Source organism: Stegastes partitus, unplaced genomic scaffold (assembly GCF_000690725.1).
Source record: "Stegastes partitus isolate 25-593 unplaced genomic scaffold, Stegastes_partitus-1.0.2 Scaffold451, whole genome shotgun sequence".
Classification (NCBI taxonomy): Eukaryota; Metazoa; Chordata; class Actinopteri; family Pomacentridae; genus Stegastes; species Stegastes partitus.
Window position 1 is genome coordinate 261,314 of NW_007578182.1, and position 14,113 is coordinate 275,426.

The 14,113-nt window shown below is 40.7% G+C and overlaps 1 protein-coding gene across 1 annotated transcript; it reads right to left on the bottom strand.

Moving 5' to 3' along the window:
* Positions 1–9,829: 9,829 nt before the first annotated feature.
* LOC103360562 (5-hydroxytryptamine receptor 1B-like) lies at positions 9,830–10,984 on the bottom strand. The gene has a single exon (XM_008286354.1). It carries the CDS (start codon positions 10,982–10,984, stop codon positions 9,830–9,832), a length of 1,155 nt encoding a protein of 384 aa, XP_008284576.1.
* Positions 10,985–14,113: the final 3,129 nt, after the last annotated feature.

Sequence of the window (14,113 nt, forward strand, 5' to 3'; positions counted from 1 at the left end):
AACAAAAACATGACAGGGAAAAAGACAAAGAAACGAATTCACACGCAGACAGTGGGGATGGATGGACGCAGTGTGTGTTAGTGAGTGGGCGGCTGTGTGTGTGTGTGTGTGTGTGTTCGGCCTGAAACACACTTCAGCTCCTCCAAACGTTCCCTCATCACTACTAACATAAGCCCTCCTCCTTGAATTTTACATAAGTTTTGTTACAGGATGAAGTGGTGGTGGAAACACTGTCGCGATTAATAATTTAGCGTAAACGTACAGTATCTTCCTCCTGCAGCTCGCTCGCCATCAGCCCCATTTAAACAGAAATCCTGACGAGCTGCTGCAAGTGTGTGAAGTCATTTGTGCTCGGCCGGAAGGTTCCAGATTCAGATGTGATGAACACGAGCAACGTGGGCAAAGTAGTGCAGTTTACTGAAGGAATCCAAGACTTTACTGAAGGATGTTTCTGATCATCCTTCAGTAAAGTCCTGGATTCACAGAGGACAGTGGTGGAAATTTACAGAACAGTTTGTAGACACCTCAGTTTGATTCTACTCCTCTCTTAAGCATTACAGAAGGAAATATGGTACATGTTACGACACATTTAAGTTTCAGCAAACAGATATTTCTCTCTTCAACTTATGTGGCAATGTAACTGGCTGGAGTTTAAAAAAAATTCAAGTTCCAAAAACTGCAGTTCTCCAAACGGCCACTTGAGGCTGGCTTCAAAGTGAGTCAATGCCCATAGTTCAAATATCCAACTTTACAGCAGAATTGAACACGTTTACCGCATAGTACAATAAATGGTTCTGGTCTCTATAACTAATGTTCTCGTTCCTGACACCTGTCCAGGGTGCAAATTTTTAAATAACTCAACCATTTGACTTGTATGAAGACTGAAAGTTATGCGTAATTAAGAATGTGGTTGATTTGAGTTGGTTGCCATGACAGGATCGTTTATGGTCCAGAAGAACACTCCAACGTATGCTCATTTAGCTGGAGGGAGGAGTGCAGCACTGCCTACATAGTAACCCATGGGTGATGCTATGGAGAGTTTACTTAGTGTTTCTATACAGTCAATGGCTAGATGATGCCTTATTTAATGACTGAAGCTGCATATTTATGAGCTGCAGGGTCAGCAAGAGGAGACGGGCTTGATTGAGGGCATACAAAGTGCAGGGTTCACATTGAGACTAATGTCAGTGTCTATGACAAAAGCATCAGTCCACCATCTTTCTTAAACCTTTTCGGTAATGTTTTGCCTTTATTAGAGGCAGACAGGTGATGTGGGGACTGGTCTGGCCGGCCGATAGTCCAACCAGAGACTCTGCTGCCAGCAGCGTTCAGGCCCATGCGGTCAGTGCTGTAACAACACTGTCACTGAACCTTTCACTGATACATTCAATGTCAAGAATGTGTTGTGGGACTTCCCACATATGTAAATTAACTACATTTTCTCATTATGTTAACATGAAAACACATTTCCATTTGCAAATTGCCTGCATACAAATGCAACATCCTGGAGACAGAGTTGCCCTTTTAACGATATGAGATTGTTTCATTAGTGAGTCTATCAAATAAATAAATAAAAGATAAATAAGCTTAGATCGCATTTAGTCTTTCTTCTCCCTTTAATTGCTCCATGACCCCTTAGATTTACCTTGCGATCCTTTAGGAGAGGCCTGACCCAAAGGTTGGGAACTAAAACTGTATATAAAGGTAGTTAAACAAGCTGCAGTCCAGTGAAAGGCTGCTGAAGCTTTAACCCTGTGCAGGACTTTCATGTTCCCAGATGTAGAAGGTCTTTCAGGGTGCATTGGACCCCAGGAAAGAATATGTGCAAAATATTTTCTGATAAGTTGATGTATTTTTGGTTCCAAATGCATGACAAAGGTCCCTCTTTTTATATTAAAAAAAAAAAAATCTTCAAAAATAAAAAACAATTCCTGTCACCTAAACCAAATGGCCTGTGGTCCAAAAGACCCCAAAAGTCCTGAATAGGATTAATGCAGGATTAATATTATTAGAAATATGTCAGATAGAATAATATTATAATCAAAGAAGGCAATTTTCAAGCACAAGTACTTTTCATGCTTTAGGTACGTTGTGCTGATAATACTTCTGTACTTTAAATTACAGAGGATTTCCGCTACAGCGTCTTTATAGTGAATTTGTACATTGTTGTATCGGTACATTTAAGTTTCTGCTGCTCTGTGCTTAAACCTGAACATGTCATTCTGAAATACCTTAAAAAAAAATACATTTTTGATCCTCAAATTCTTAAACATCTTCACTTCCATAAAAAACAAACAAGCTCAATGTGCTCACAAAAACTGCATTATTCAGTCAAAAGCTACAACCAGACACTTTTTTGTCTTTCAGAGCTCAGTAAGTGACAAAAAATCTTTACAAGTTTTCTTTGTCTTTTTTGTTATAAAGCAATAAATTAGAAGGAAAGAATTTGGTTAAACAATCCTTCCATGCAGCTCCATCCATGCAGGCCTGTGTGGTCGCAGCAGCTTTCATGCTCAAAGCACCGAGAACGTCAAATGAAATGTGTGAAACCATCAAGAGGTAGAAATCTGTTGCTGTTCTGCACAGAGTGAAAGATTTTTAAGGAAGAAAGGCCGTTTTTCACTGTGAAGTAAATGTGGAAACTCAAACAGGCGTCCTTAAAATCGGCTCCGTCTTTGTTCTTTACACAGCTGCCTGGATGTCGGATGTTACAGCATCACAAATGTGACTGTTCACGGCCCGAAATAACACGTGTAGCTTCCTGTTTTTTTCACGTAAATAACCTGATTACTTGAGAAGCAGGTACAGTGATGTGACATCACCTCGCTGCCTTCATCTATATTCCAGTCAATGTGTTTATTTGGCTCCTGCAGCATGACACACTTCCAGCAGAGCTCGTGTTGCCATGGTTTAGTCGAGCATCAGACCATGGAAACAGCAATCAGTGGGCCACAGCGGACTGATCGATTTCAAAGGGAGCCAACAATATTAATTTTTGACAAAAGGAAAGAATGACATTGGCTCAGGGTTTGCTGTTAAGATGGAGGCCCGTCTGCGCTGCAGAGCTGAGACGTGCTGGCAGAGCGAGATGAGGTAATGTTGCTGAACTTGAAAGACAGCGAGCACCTCTGCCAAGGCTTCACAATCCACTAAATCTGTTATTTTAAAGAGTAAGTTATACATTTTGCACTCCATGTAGAGCCAAAAAACTGTGAATGTGTCTGCTAACAAGTGTTGTGTGTGTTAAAGCCTGACGTCTTGTTCGCCTCAGAGCTCCATTGTTGTCCACAAACTCCTAAAAACACAGCAGTTGTGTCGGCTAACGTGTTCCTCTGTTACCGGGAATGCTCCTGCTGTGGTTTCTGTTTGACTCAGTCCCACTTACATCGTCCTGCTGCACAAGATACTCGCTAGAGGATCAAATGTGGATTAATCCGCTGTTGAAATTAGTCCCCAACAAATGCAGCACAAGTGTTTCCAAATGAATCCAGACATGACATAAAGTTAAGAGCACCTGTGTTTTACATAGCCAACCCTCGTCCACTTTATGCTTGAAAGAATGCACAGATTAGGAGCAACACCAACTCTCCCACCCTCCATGTGTTATTCTGCATTATTAGACATGGATCAAGACAAAGCACACAGCAGAACACACATGAACTCTTAATTCTCTGTGATTTCTCAAAACCTGGACGAACCAAAACCGTCTCCGTGGACAGAATTTTGGAAACACTTTAAAGCACAAAACATCAGAATATGTCCGTCATGCAGGTCGTTGTAATCCTAAGAGCTTCAGTAAAAACTAACTGGACTTCTCTTTTTGGTTTTTGAAGCCATTTCACCTCCTGCCCAAAAGCTTCCTTCATCTCTGAACTGAAGAATCCTCTTAGGAGAGAAGCGAAACGCCTTCAAGAGCCAAGAAGAGAAGTCCAGTTGCTTTTCAGTGAACCTCTTAAGATGGCAAAACTTCAAGAAGACTTCCTCTTGATGGCTTTCTTAAAAACCTCAGTTCTTGGTTGTGATTTTTTTTGAATTTTTGAAAGCTGGATATTTCTAAAAGCCACCATGACCTCAGCCATAGGTTCTGCTCTAAAGCCTCCAGTTTGCAATTTGCTTGTTGCCATCCTGCTCCTTTGAAATCATATGTAACAAGCACACAGCAGATCTGACTGAAGATTCGTAGGCTAACCTCCTTTATTGTCTGTTTTCCTCTAAACGGGACCATAATTTACAAAATGAACTTCATGCTGTAATAAAAAAGTCTTGAAACTAGTGATTGAGACCATAAACATGTCAGAAAAATGTTCACCAAGACAACCAATCCAAGGACAAGTAGGGTCATTTTCTCATAGACTTCTATACAATCAGATGTTTTTTGCAACCTCAGGAGTCGCCCCCTGCTGGCCATGTGAAATAATGCAGGTTTAAGGCACTTGGGTGTTTTGTCCACAATCTCTTGCTGGAACAAGCTATCAGTGGGGAATGGGATGAGTTTAACAATCTTAAAGCTAGCTAACCTCTTGGTGCAGCGCCCCCTGGAGTGTGGACACAATCAGCTACAATTTGTGTCCATCTGTCCATATTTAAAACTCCAGTCATATGTGAGAGACAGAGATTTATCCGGCACTACTACACCTAATCAGCCTCGTATAAACTTGTTTGTTTTAATGTAACGCACATTCATTATAAGTCCAGCTTTAATTCCAGCTTTAACCAAAACTAAGCTCAAAATGTAGCTGTGAAAACAATGAGTAATTCAAAAGCCAGCGATATGTGAAAGTTTGTAAGTGCTACTTTTGTCTTGTACTGATATAAATAGGCCGTTTAGAATTACAAATGTTTTTCTTTCACTAACCAACAGAAAAAAAAAGTAATTTACAATCACAGCAACAAGGAAACAGCTTTTCAGTCTGAATATGTGCTATATTTCCATGCAGACAGATAACAGTAATTTGTACTTTAATTTAAGCAATTAACAGCCGCTGCAGACGAGGTTAAGGGGGGGAAATGAGAAATACTGTTTAAGAGGTTTAATAGTTATTTGATGTTTTCCTAGATCTTTCTAAAGCTGTCCACTATCAGCATTTTTTTTTTTGGGTGGAAATGACAAGCTTATCCTTTTCCCCTGAGCAGTGCATTGTGGGTCTAACAGTGTGCTTCCATTCAAAAACCATCTGCTACTGACTTTTGGATTAATTTTAGTCCAGTGTGAACACATGACATACTTAGAACTACCATGTGGTGCAGATACTTATTTGGCGTGTATGAAATCTGACTTTTAAAACACTGCACATCTCATGAAATGCAGATATGCGCGACAAACCCGCCCTCCGTCGCACAATAGCCACGGCCGGCGTAGCGTGAAAGAACCCTTATTGTATTGTTTGTACGCTGAGCTGCGCACATTAACATACAGTCCCACTCATGGTGAAAGATGCATAGTTTTAGATACGCAGCAGGAAAACGCAATGAGGGAGCAGGCGTACGTTTAATTAGTCATTCCTAGCTGACATTTTCCTCGTAGTTAAGACTGTTTTCCCCCGCTGATTAATTAAGTTACAAACCAATAACGTCGTCACACAGCATATCGCTCAGCCCACATCTGTGAAATGTTTTATCACCAGCAAGCAGACCAGACACCACAGCAGATTCTGACAGTGATAAAAGAAATGTCAACGCTCTCCTTGTCGTCCGTTGTTTTTTTTTTTTCTTGTTTTTTTTTCTTTGTTTTTTTTTTGTACAGCGCTTGAGCTTCAGAATCACATTAAAACAGATGTTTAATCAGTGAATACATGTGGGAAAACTGTCATAACCTCATGATGCTATAGACCTTTTTTATTCATTTTATTTCTTTTTTTTCTCAGTTTTCACAACAGCAGCAGTGCTTTTTTCTGCTCCACGTGGGCTGGATCTCATCCTCCAGAGCAGAGCAGTTACAGTGCATTGCCGATGTGTGCAGAAGCGTTGTACAGCGAGAAGCTAACCCGGATGAAATGCAACTTCCATTGGACTGACAGAGCCACCAGATGAGGTTCACACTGAGCTGATCAATACTGTACACAAAGAGGCTATTCATCACAGAGCTGGAGTAGAGCGGGATGGCTACAGTACGTCCAATGTGACTCAAACACCCAAAATGGCCGCCGGTCATTTACAGGACAAGGTGGGAGCCAGAAGCTCTGGCAGCCATCTTTGATGCAGTGAGGAAAATTACAATCACACACCAGGAGTTGGTTTTTTTTTTTCTCCATTTTTTCTTTTTTATAGACACTCCATCTGCTTCAACTGGTGCAACAAACTCTCTGCAGCCATTTTGTGGCAGATAGCTGTATTCATCAGGGACATTTAGTCACTTTATCCACTTTGAATTTCAGCTTTTTATAGCTCAAGGAGTAATGTGACATTTTGGTAATAAGCTTTTTAACCTTCCAGTTGAGAATTAGCAGAACAGATTGATACCACTCTCATGTCTGCATGTGAAGCATGAAGCTGGAGCCATGAAGGCAGAAAGCAGGAACGAACAGGAAGTCGACCAACATGCCAACAACTTTAAAGCTTCCTACGTAATGTGTGTGACACTGGTTCCCCTTAGTGGAGGTATGTTTCAGGATCCACTGCCATTTGTTTTGCTGTCATTCTGTTTGTTTTTTTGTCTGTCTGTCACCAGGTTTTCCCCAAAATCTACTACTAGGCTGAATTTCATCAAACTTGGTGGAGAGGTCAGCAAAGCCAGAACAGATCACATTTTGGTGCAATCACTTTCTGTTAAATCATGAGACAAGGCAATGGCTCACGTGATCTCTGAGTGCCTTTTGAGTTTAATTTGTAGACAAGCTGTAACGTCTTAGCCACGAAATAGTAAGTTATGTTTGTCACAGAACACAGAAGCTAAACATTTTGGTCTGTCCACAGATTCAACTTACTGAAGGGCTGGTTTTAAAGTCATGTCAATTTAAAACAATCGCAGAAATGAAAGAATTTATCAGGCAGAAGTCATAAAAACAGAAAGAATTGTCAGATTTTCAACTGTATGATATACAAAGTGCACTTCTGTCAGAAAAAAATAACCAAATTTAAGCTTAAAATCCTAAAATTCCACTTTATTCCACATCTAATTTTAAAATTAATAAAAAAATGTTTGTTCAAAAAGACAAATTAACAAAATCTGGACTCCTTTATGCAATTGCAAAAGCATGACTCAGCTCAGTTGAACGTTAAAAAACAACTAATTTGTCAGCTGAACTTCACACAGAGCAGGTATAAAGTATAAAAACTCATTTAAAATGTATAGGTAGTACAATACTGTGGAATCTGGAATCACCATTTTTCTTTTTTATTGGTAACATCTGTCAGCATTTGTTGATTCCAGTGTTTTCAATTTTTGTAAAATAAATAATCAAAGAAATTCAACTTTTTCAGTTTTTTCTCTTTTTTATGATTTATGGCACAATAACTGCATCATACTGCACAGAAGACATTTCTCTCCACTTCTAGCCACCGTTTAGCTGTTTCCAAAGAAGTTTAAGACTTTATGTTGTAGAGAAAATTACCTTTATAAGTGTTCGTAGGGGTTTTTTTTTGTTTTTAGCTTTGCCAGGCTAGCTGTTTCCCCCTGCTTCCAGTGTTTATGCTAAGCTACGCTAATCACCTCCTGACCCCAGCTTCATACTTCACTAACTTTACTTATCAAAATGCATTTACGATGTTTGGGGAACTTCTGCGTGTATGAAAAAACTCTTCAGTGTCTCCAGACGGAGTTGTGTTAAAAATAAATCAAGAAGAAGAAGTGAGCTTACCAGGTGTCTGCAGCTGCTCCTCACCTCTGCTACAGGCTCCAGGCTACATTAGCCGCTACTAGCGTAACACAAACTGACTGGTCCGTCAGAGGCAGTATTTGCATTGTGGGTAATGTAGGCACCAGATTTTGCCGAGGGAGAGGAATGTGTGCGTTAAGAAAAGGGTCCGCTGGGAGTCCGACAGAGTCGTAGGAGTTTCACGATAAATCAGCGACTCAACAGGCATGAGAGTGGCATCAACATTCTCAACGTGTCAGAGAGAAAAACCAGAAAACATGGGCGCCAAAATGTCAGAATATTCCTTTAAGTTATCCAGACAGGGTTCCTACACATTTTTTTGAGTTTTTAGTATTAAGGGGAAATTAAGATTAAAATGCAACCCCATCCTCCCTAAAAACCTTTCTTTTGTTTATTATTTTGATTATTTTAAGGTTCTTTTTGACATTCAGGTAACATTTAAATGACATTTTATGACAAATTTATCTCCGTTACAGCGATACTACTGCAAATCTCCTTAATTTAACGTATAATTAGGCCGAAAAAGAGTCCAGTGAGCCGTAACACTTACCCATGTGTCATTTAGGTGTATTTCTACAATTCAAACTCCTCCTCAAGTTGTTCAAATCCCCAAATTCCCAGCAATGATTCCAAAAACATGAGTGTTTTCAAAGGTGGCCACAGACTTATAGCAGACGTTTAGCATTTTTTCCATCAATAATACCGTTTTTGCTTCTTTTTCTGGCTGCAAGCAAACATGATTTTGGTCTTTTTCTGTCTTTTTTTTCTCTCCCTCTCTTCGAAAAGTTCTTTTAAGGGATCAGCAGCAGCAGCTCCAGCTTGACATTTAACATGTGACGGTTTGTTGGGAGGAAAAAAGGTTGATTTTGATCAGAATACCGTGACATTTTCTAGCATTTAAAAAAAAATATTTACGCTCCTCCACAACTTTTTCAGGTGTGGGAGACACAAATGCCACGAGATGACTGTAGGAACCCTGTGCTGTCAGCCTCTGGATTCAGATCTGAATTGTTTTAGCCTGTGATGAAATGATACACCAAAGCTGATATTAACAGTTAGGAATGCATCTTTAACAAGAGATCTGGTAGATTGATTCCAATTTCCCTCCGCCAGAGACGACCGTTTAGCGTTATTTTACTGAGTGATGCCAATTCGACTGAGCAAAACCCAGAGTCTCTCCAGAAATTAAGGTTAAAAATCACACTGATGCATACAGATTCGGACATTTACACTCAGGTTGGGAGCTTTGATTAAAGTGAACATCAGCCACAGCAAGAAAAGAAAAGAAAACACATACACTGGCCACAAGAATAAAGCAAATTTGGATCTTTTTCTCAAACTAAAAATCATGCTTTTATCTCTGTCTGGGCCAGGCACGTCTGAGAAACTAAACTAAACATGTTGTAGGCACCAGTATTTCCCCTTATTGAGTCAGGAAAATGAAACACAAATCTTATTTTTTGCCCTTGGGGCTCACGTAGCTTAGGCCTAAGCTGTTTGTGCTTACGAGCCAACTGAGGTTGACTGTCAAACTCTTATGGCAAAGTGAGTCTGTAGGCTACAGTCCAGTGCAGCACGTACAGGCGGGGCCCCTGCATCTGGGGCTATGGGCTTTCTCCAAGTCAGTGTAATAACACTATCAGCTGCAAATCAGTCACAGGGCTTCCACCTCTTAACATCACTTTTCACCTCTGAATTAACAACAGCCAGCTATAATATGTGTTCTAAAAAGGAATCCACTGGTTAAGAAGTGGGAGCCATTCATTTTGCAGCACCATCAGATAACACAATGCAGACTGCAGGAGTCCTCTGCACCATCTAGCAGGTAAAAAGCTCATTCTGGAGCCACATTATCACAAGCAATGTGAACACTGGTTGATGGAGCCCTCAGGGAAAACCCGGGGAGTGACATGTTTGTGGTGGGTTTGGATTCAATTCTGGCATTATACACATGATTAGAGATGGAGGTGAGGGAGGGAGGAGGAGGGGGGGTAATTATGGCTGGTAATCATCGTTTATGCCCTGCAGCATCTGAACCGTATTAGTTTGTGGAAAGCCTGCTTAAAGTCCTCGTTGGACATGGTGTAGATGATGGGGTTGATGAGGGAGTTGAGGTAACCGAGCCAGGTGAAAATGTCAAATAACTCCGGGTGGAAGCAGGACTCGCAGACAGGCACTAGAAGAGTGTAAATGAAAAACGGGAGCCAGCATATGATGTAGGCTCCGAGGATTATTCCCAAAGTTTTGGTCGCCTTCCTCTCCCTGGCGGCGGAGATGCGCTTCTTCTCCAGCAGCGCGTCGGACACAGTGACTTTGACTTGGCTCACGTTCGCGGACGAGGTAGTGTCACAGGAGGAGGAGGTGTCGTTCGTCCCGTAGTTCAGGGAGGTGGTGGACGCCACCGAGCCCGGGGAGTTGGTGATCAGGTGCGCCGAGGTGAGTCTCTTGCCCGGCTTGTTGTGCGACTGCTTCAGGATGCGCTTTCGGGCTTCCACGTAGATCCTCCCGTACAGGGCGATGAGCAGCAGCGTGGGGATGTAGAACGCGCCGAAGGTGGAGTAGATGGTGTAGAAAATGTGGTCGGTGTTCACGTTGCAGGTCGTCACCTCCTCCGCCTTCACCTGGCGCCAGAAGAACGGCGGCAGGGAGATGGAGATCGCGATCACCCAGGCGGTGGCGATCATCCCGGCTGCGCGCCCCGGCGTGCGCTTTTTGGAGTACTCCACCGCGTCCGTGATGGCCCAGTAGCGGTCCAGCGCAATTACGCACAGGTGGAGGATGGACGCGGTGCAACACGTTATATCCGAGGAGAGCCAGATGTCGCACACCACCTGCCCCAGAGTCCACGTCTGGCTCACCGTGTACAGCGCGCTGATGGGCATCACCAAAATGGACACCAGCAGGTCGGTGACCGCCAGGGAGGCGATCAGAAAGTTTGCTGGCGTGTGTAATTTGCGGGACTGGTAGATGGTGGCGATGACGAACGCGTTGGAGAGCGTCGTGGCTAAAGTTATGAGGGCTAAGGTCACGGCGAGACCCGCCTGGAAAGCCAAGTTAGTGTCCTTCTCCTCCGCTTTCGACGTGAAATTTGCATGGGTGTCGTTGGTGGAGATGTTCAACAGCTCTCCGTAGATGGCAGGCGTTGGTTTGAGCTGACTGGCATTCTCCATCCCTCCACCTTCGCCCGTCAGATCCCCCTGTCATTGAGCTCAAAGGAAAGCCTGGAGATCACCCTGAAATCGCTCACATCTTCATCCACCGCTTCTCTTCTTTTGCAAAACCAAAACAAAAGCGGCTCCATGTCCAGCACTTTATCCGGCAGTCAGACGACAGGTGTTGACGCAAAGACGCACTTCTGCCTCCTCTTCTTCATCTTACTCACTTCACCTTCAGCATTTTCTTAAAATCTTTTTTGTACACTGTTTGATCAACTTAGACATCCAAGAAACAGAAATGACAGCGCAGACAGGACGGCCTCTCCATCATCCAACTGGTATTTTCTGTGACATTAGAATCATTTTCCAAATCTCAGCTCTGATCAGCATCCAGAAGGAAAATGAAGAAAAAAGCACGTTAGCAGGTGTTTAATCCGCTCTGAGTGTCTCCTCACAACTTCAGAGCTGCTCAAGTCTGACTCCTGCTTTTATACCACAGCAGCCTTTCCTCTCTCTCTCTCTCTCTCTCTCTCTCTCTCTCTCTCTCTCTCTCTCTCTCTCTCTCTCTCTCTCTCTCTCCCTCTCTCTCTCTCCCCCCCTCCCTCCCTCTCCCATACTCTCTCTCTCTCTCTCTCTCTCTCCTCTCTATCGGACTCTAACAGTAATTTGATTATTTTGTCACTTTATTTAACATATATTTGTATTAGAGCCTGAACATCTGACAACAGTGTAAAGGACTTGTGTTATTTTTAACCCTTAACTGATAAAAATCCCCTTAAAGCAGTTTTAATTGATTTTCAGAGGCTGTATTGTGAGCAGCAGCACAACCAGCTGAGAGAACAGCACTGAGGTGGGATTTAAAGTTTTTAAATGTTTTTTTTTCCCCACTTTGTTTTAAACCATCCTGCTTTTTCTTAAAAATTGTCCAGCTCACACTGTAAAAGAAATGACAGATTTTTTCCCCTGTATTTTGAAAATATAAAAACATTTTAGCCACAAAAATGCAAAAATGAATTTACACATCAATCTAAAATACCATTAATAAGTTATTAATAAGAAAACTGAATTTGTTAAGCTACAAAAAATATCTGTCAAATATAGAGGATATGTGAAAATGCATTCAAAAACTTTTTTATGAAGTTTGAAATGTTTTTCTAAAATCTGATATCATGGCTGACAGTTAATGGAAGTCATGTTTTTGTAATTTTACACACGTTTGTTAAATAGCGATGTATTGCATTATGGTTTTTACAAGAAAAATGTAAAAAATGTGTGAAAGATGTGTTTTTATCAGATATAATATCTATAAGCATCAATAATCCATTTAAAATGCATTTTTATATATATCTTTATATATTATCAATATATGATAGAAGCAATTTCATTATTGTCACACATGTGAACAGCTTTCATTAAACATTTAGAAGTAAAAAGTAATACACATGATCTCATGTTAAATGAAGACTGTAAACTATATTATAGGAATGGAAAATTACAGTATTTTTAAGAGGCTTAGTTTTCATCATTTTACACAGTTTTGTTAGTTAGTTAGTTAGTTAGTTAGTTAGTTAGTTAGTTAGTTAGTTAGTTAGTTAGTTTTAGCACCCAGCTGCTGGAAAATTGCAGTTTATTTCATAAGTTTCCCCACCACATTATTTATTTTTTTCGCTGTATTTTACACTGTAGATTTTCTTTTTAGTTACATGAATCTGCTTTTTAAATGCATTTTTAAAAATATTGTTTATTTATTTATTTTGTTTGTTTGTTTTTCTACCAGTTTTTAAAAAGATGAACCCTTTCTAGTGGTTGTAGAATTGGCTTCTTCTGTAAAGCATATTCATTTTATCACGTTTTTTTGCTACATGATTTTGCATCACTTTACTGTTGATGTACATCAGTTTGTCCAGGACTGGCTGCTGTCAAATGGATCAAAGAAATCAACATTTTTCTTTTAATAATGTGGTATGAACAGTGATTACTTTCAGTGACATTATTTATGACAATCAATTGTTTAAAAAGTAATAAAACTGTGGAGAAATGCCCATTATTACTGAATCTCTGTAAATGTCTTGTTTTGTTTGATCTGTTGGTAAAAAAACAAAATTGAATTTATTATCACAGAAACTGACTAAACTAAGAAACATTAACAGTTGAGACGCCTGCAGTGAATATTTTTACTTATTATGAAAATGAGTTAAAGAGTTTGTCAATTACATCAACTCACTGATTGACCTCGTGATCATTTTTAGGTGTTTTGGGACATAATGAAACTGCCTCTTCCAGATGAGAGAAATGTGTTGTCAGTAAGGTTTGACTAACAATTTACTTCATCACTGATAAATGTGATGATAAATGTCTCTATTAATGAGTCACATGGTCACAAAAACAAAATATAATTTATTGTCTGTTTATTTATTTTTGTGTTCAGTTGTTACAGCATGAATTTAATCCCATAAAAAGTAACATCAGCTTATTGTCCAAAACCCAAAGAGAGTTCATCATAAATCACAAAGGAGCGAAGGACAATCAGAAAGCACTGATTAGAGCTGAACTCGAGTATTGAAGCTGTGGGCCAAACACCAGGGAGAGGTGGAAAGTGTCTGTGGGTTCGTCACTACAAACACCAGCTGTCCCATCACACACACACACACACACACACACACACACACACACACACACACACACTCTCCAGCGTTCATGTTAAATATTAATTAATGCTGCTGTTAAAGAATCATGAAAACTCTGCTCTGAACAAGCTGCTGTTAAACGGAGAAATCAACTTGTCAGCACCTGCTGGTGGACAAAGTATGAAATGTTTCTGAGTTACGTGTCTGCACTGGTTCTATGTGTGGATTGTAGACATGCTGGGCTGTGAATCTATAGCAGAACTTCTTCAGTTTTCTTTATTTGTTATGAGGATCTTTCATATTTTATTTAGTCTGTCAACCGCTGGCTGTTTGTTTCTAACCTTCACTTTCTCACACAGAGGTTTGAAATGTTTCAGTGTCCAGTGACTTTAAGCTGTTCCTGCATCAGTGGACGCCGGTATCACTATCAGTTTGTTTACAGGTGAAACAAGATGCTCATGAACCAAAACTAAAGTCTGTATCAGGGCCGTGCAGAGACCTCTGGAGGGGCAGGTGC

Bases quoted from the DNA above. Each gene is read 5' to 3' on its own strand.
- LOC103360562 (XM_008286354.1), bottom strand. From the start codon at position 10,984: ATGGAGAATGCCAGTCAGCTCAAACCAACGCCTGCCATCTACGGAGAG.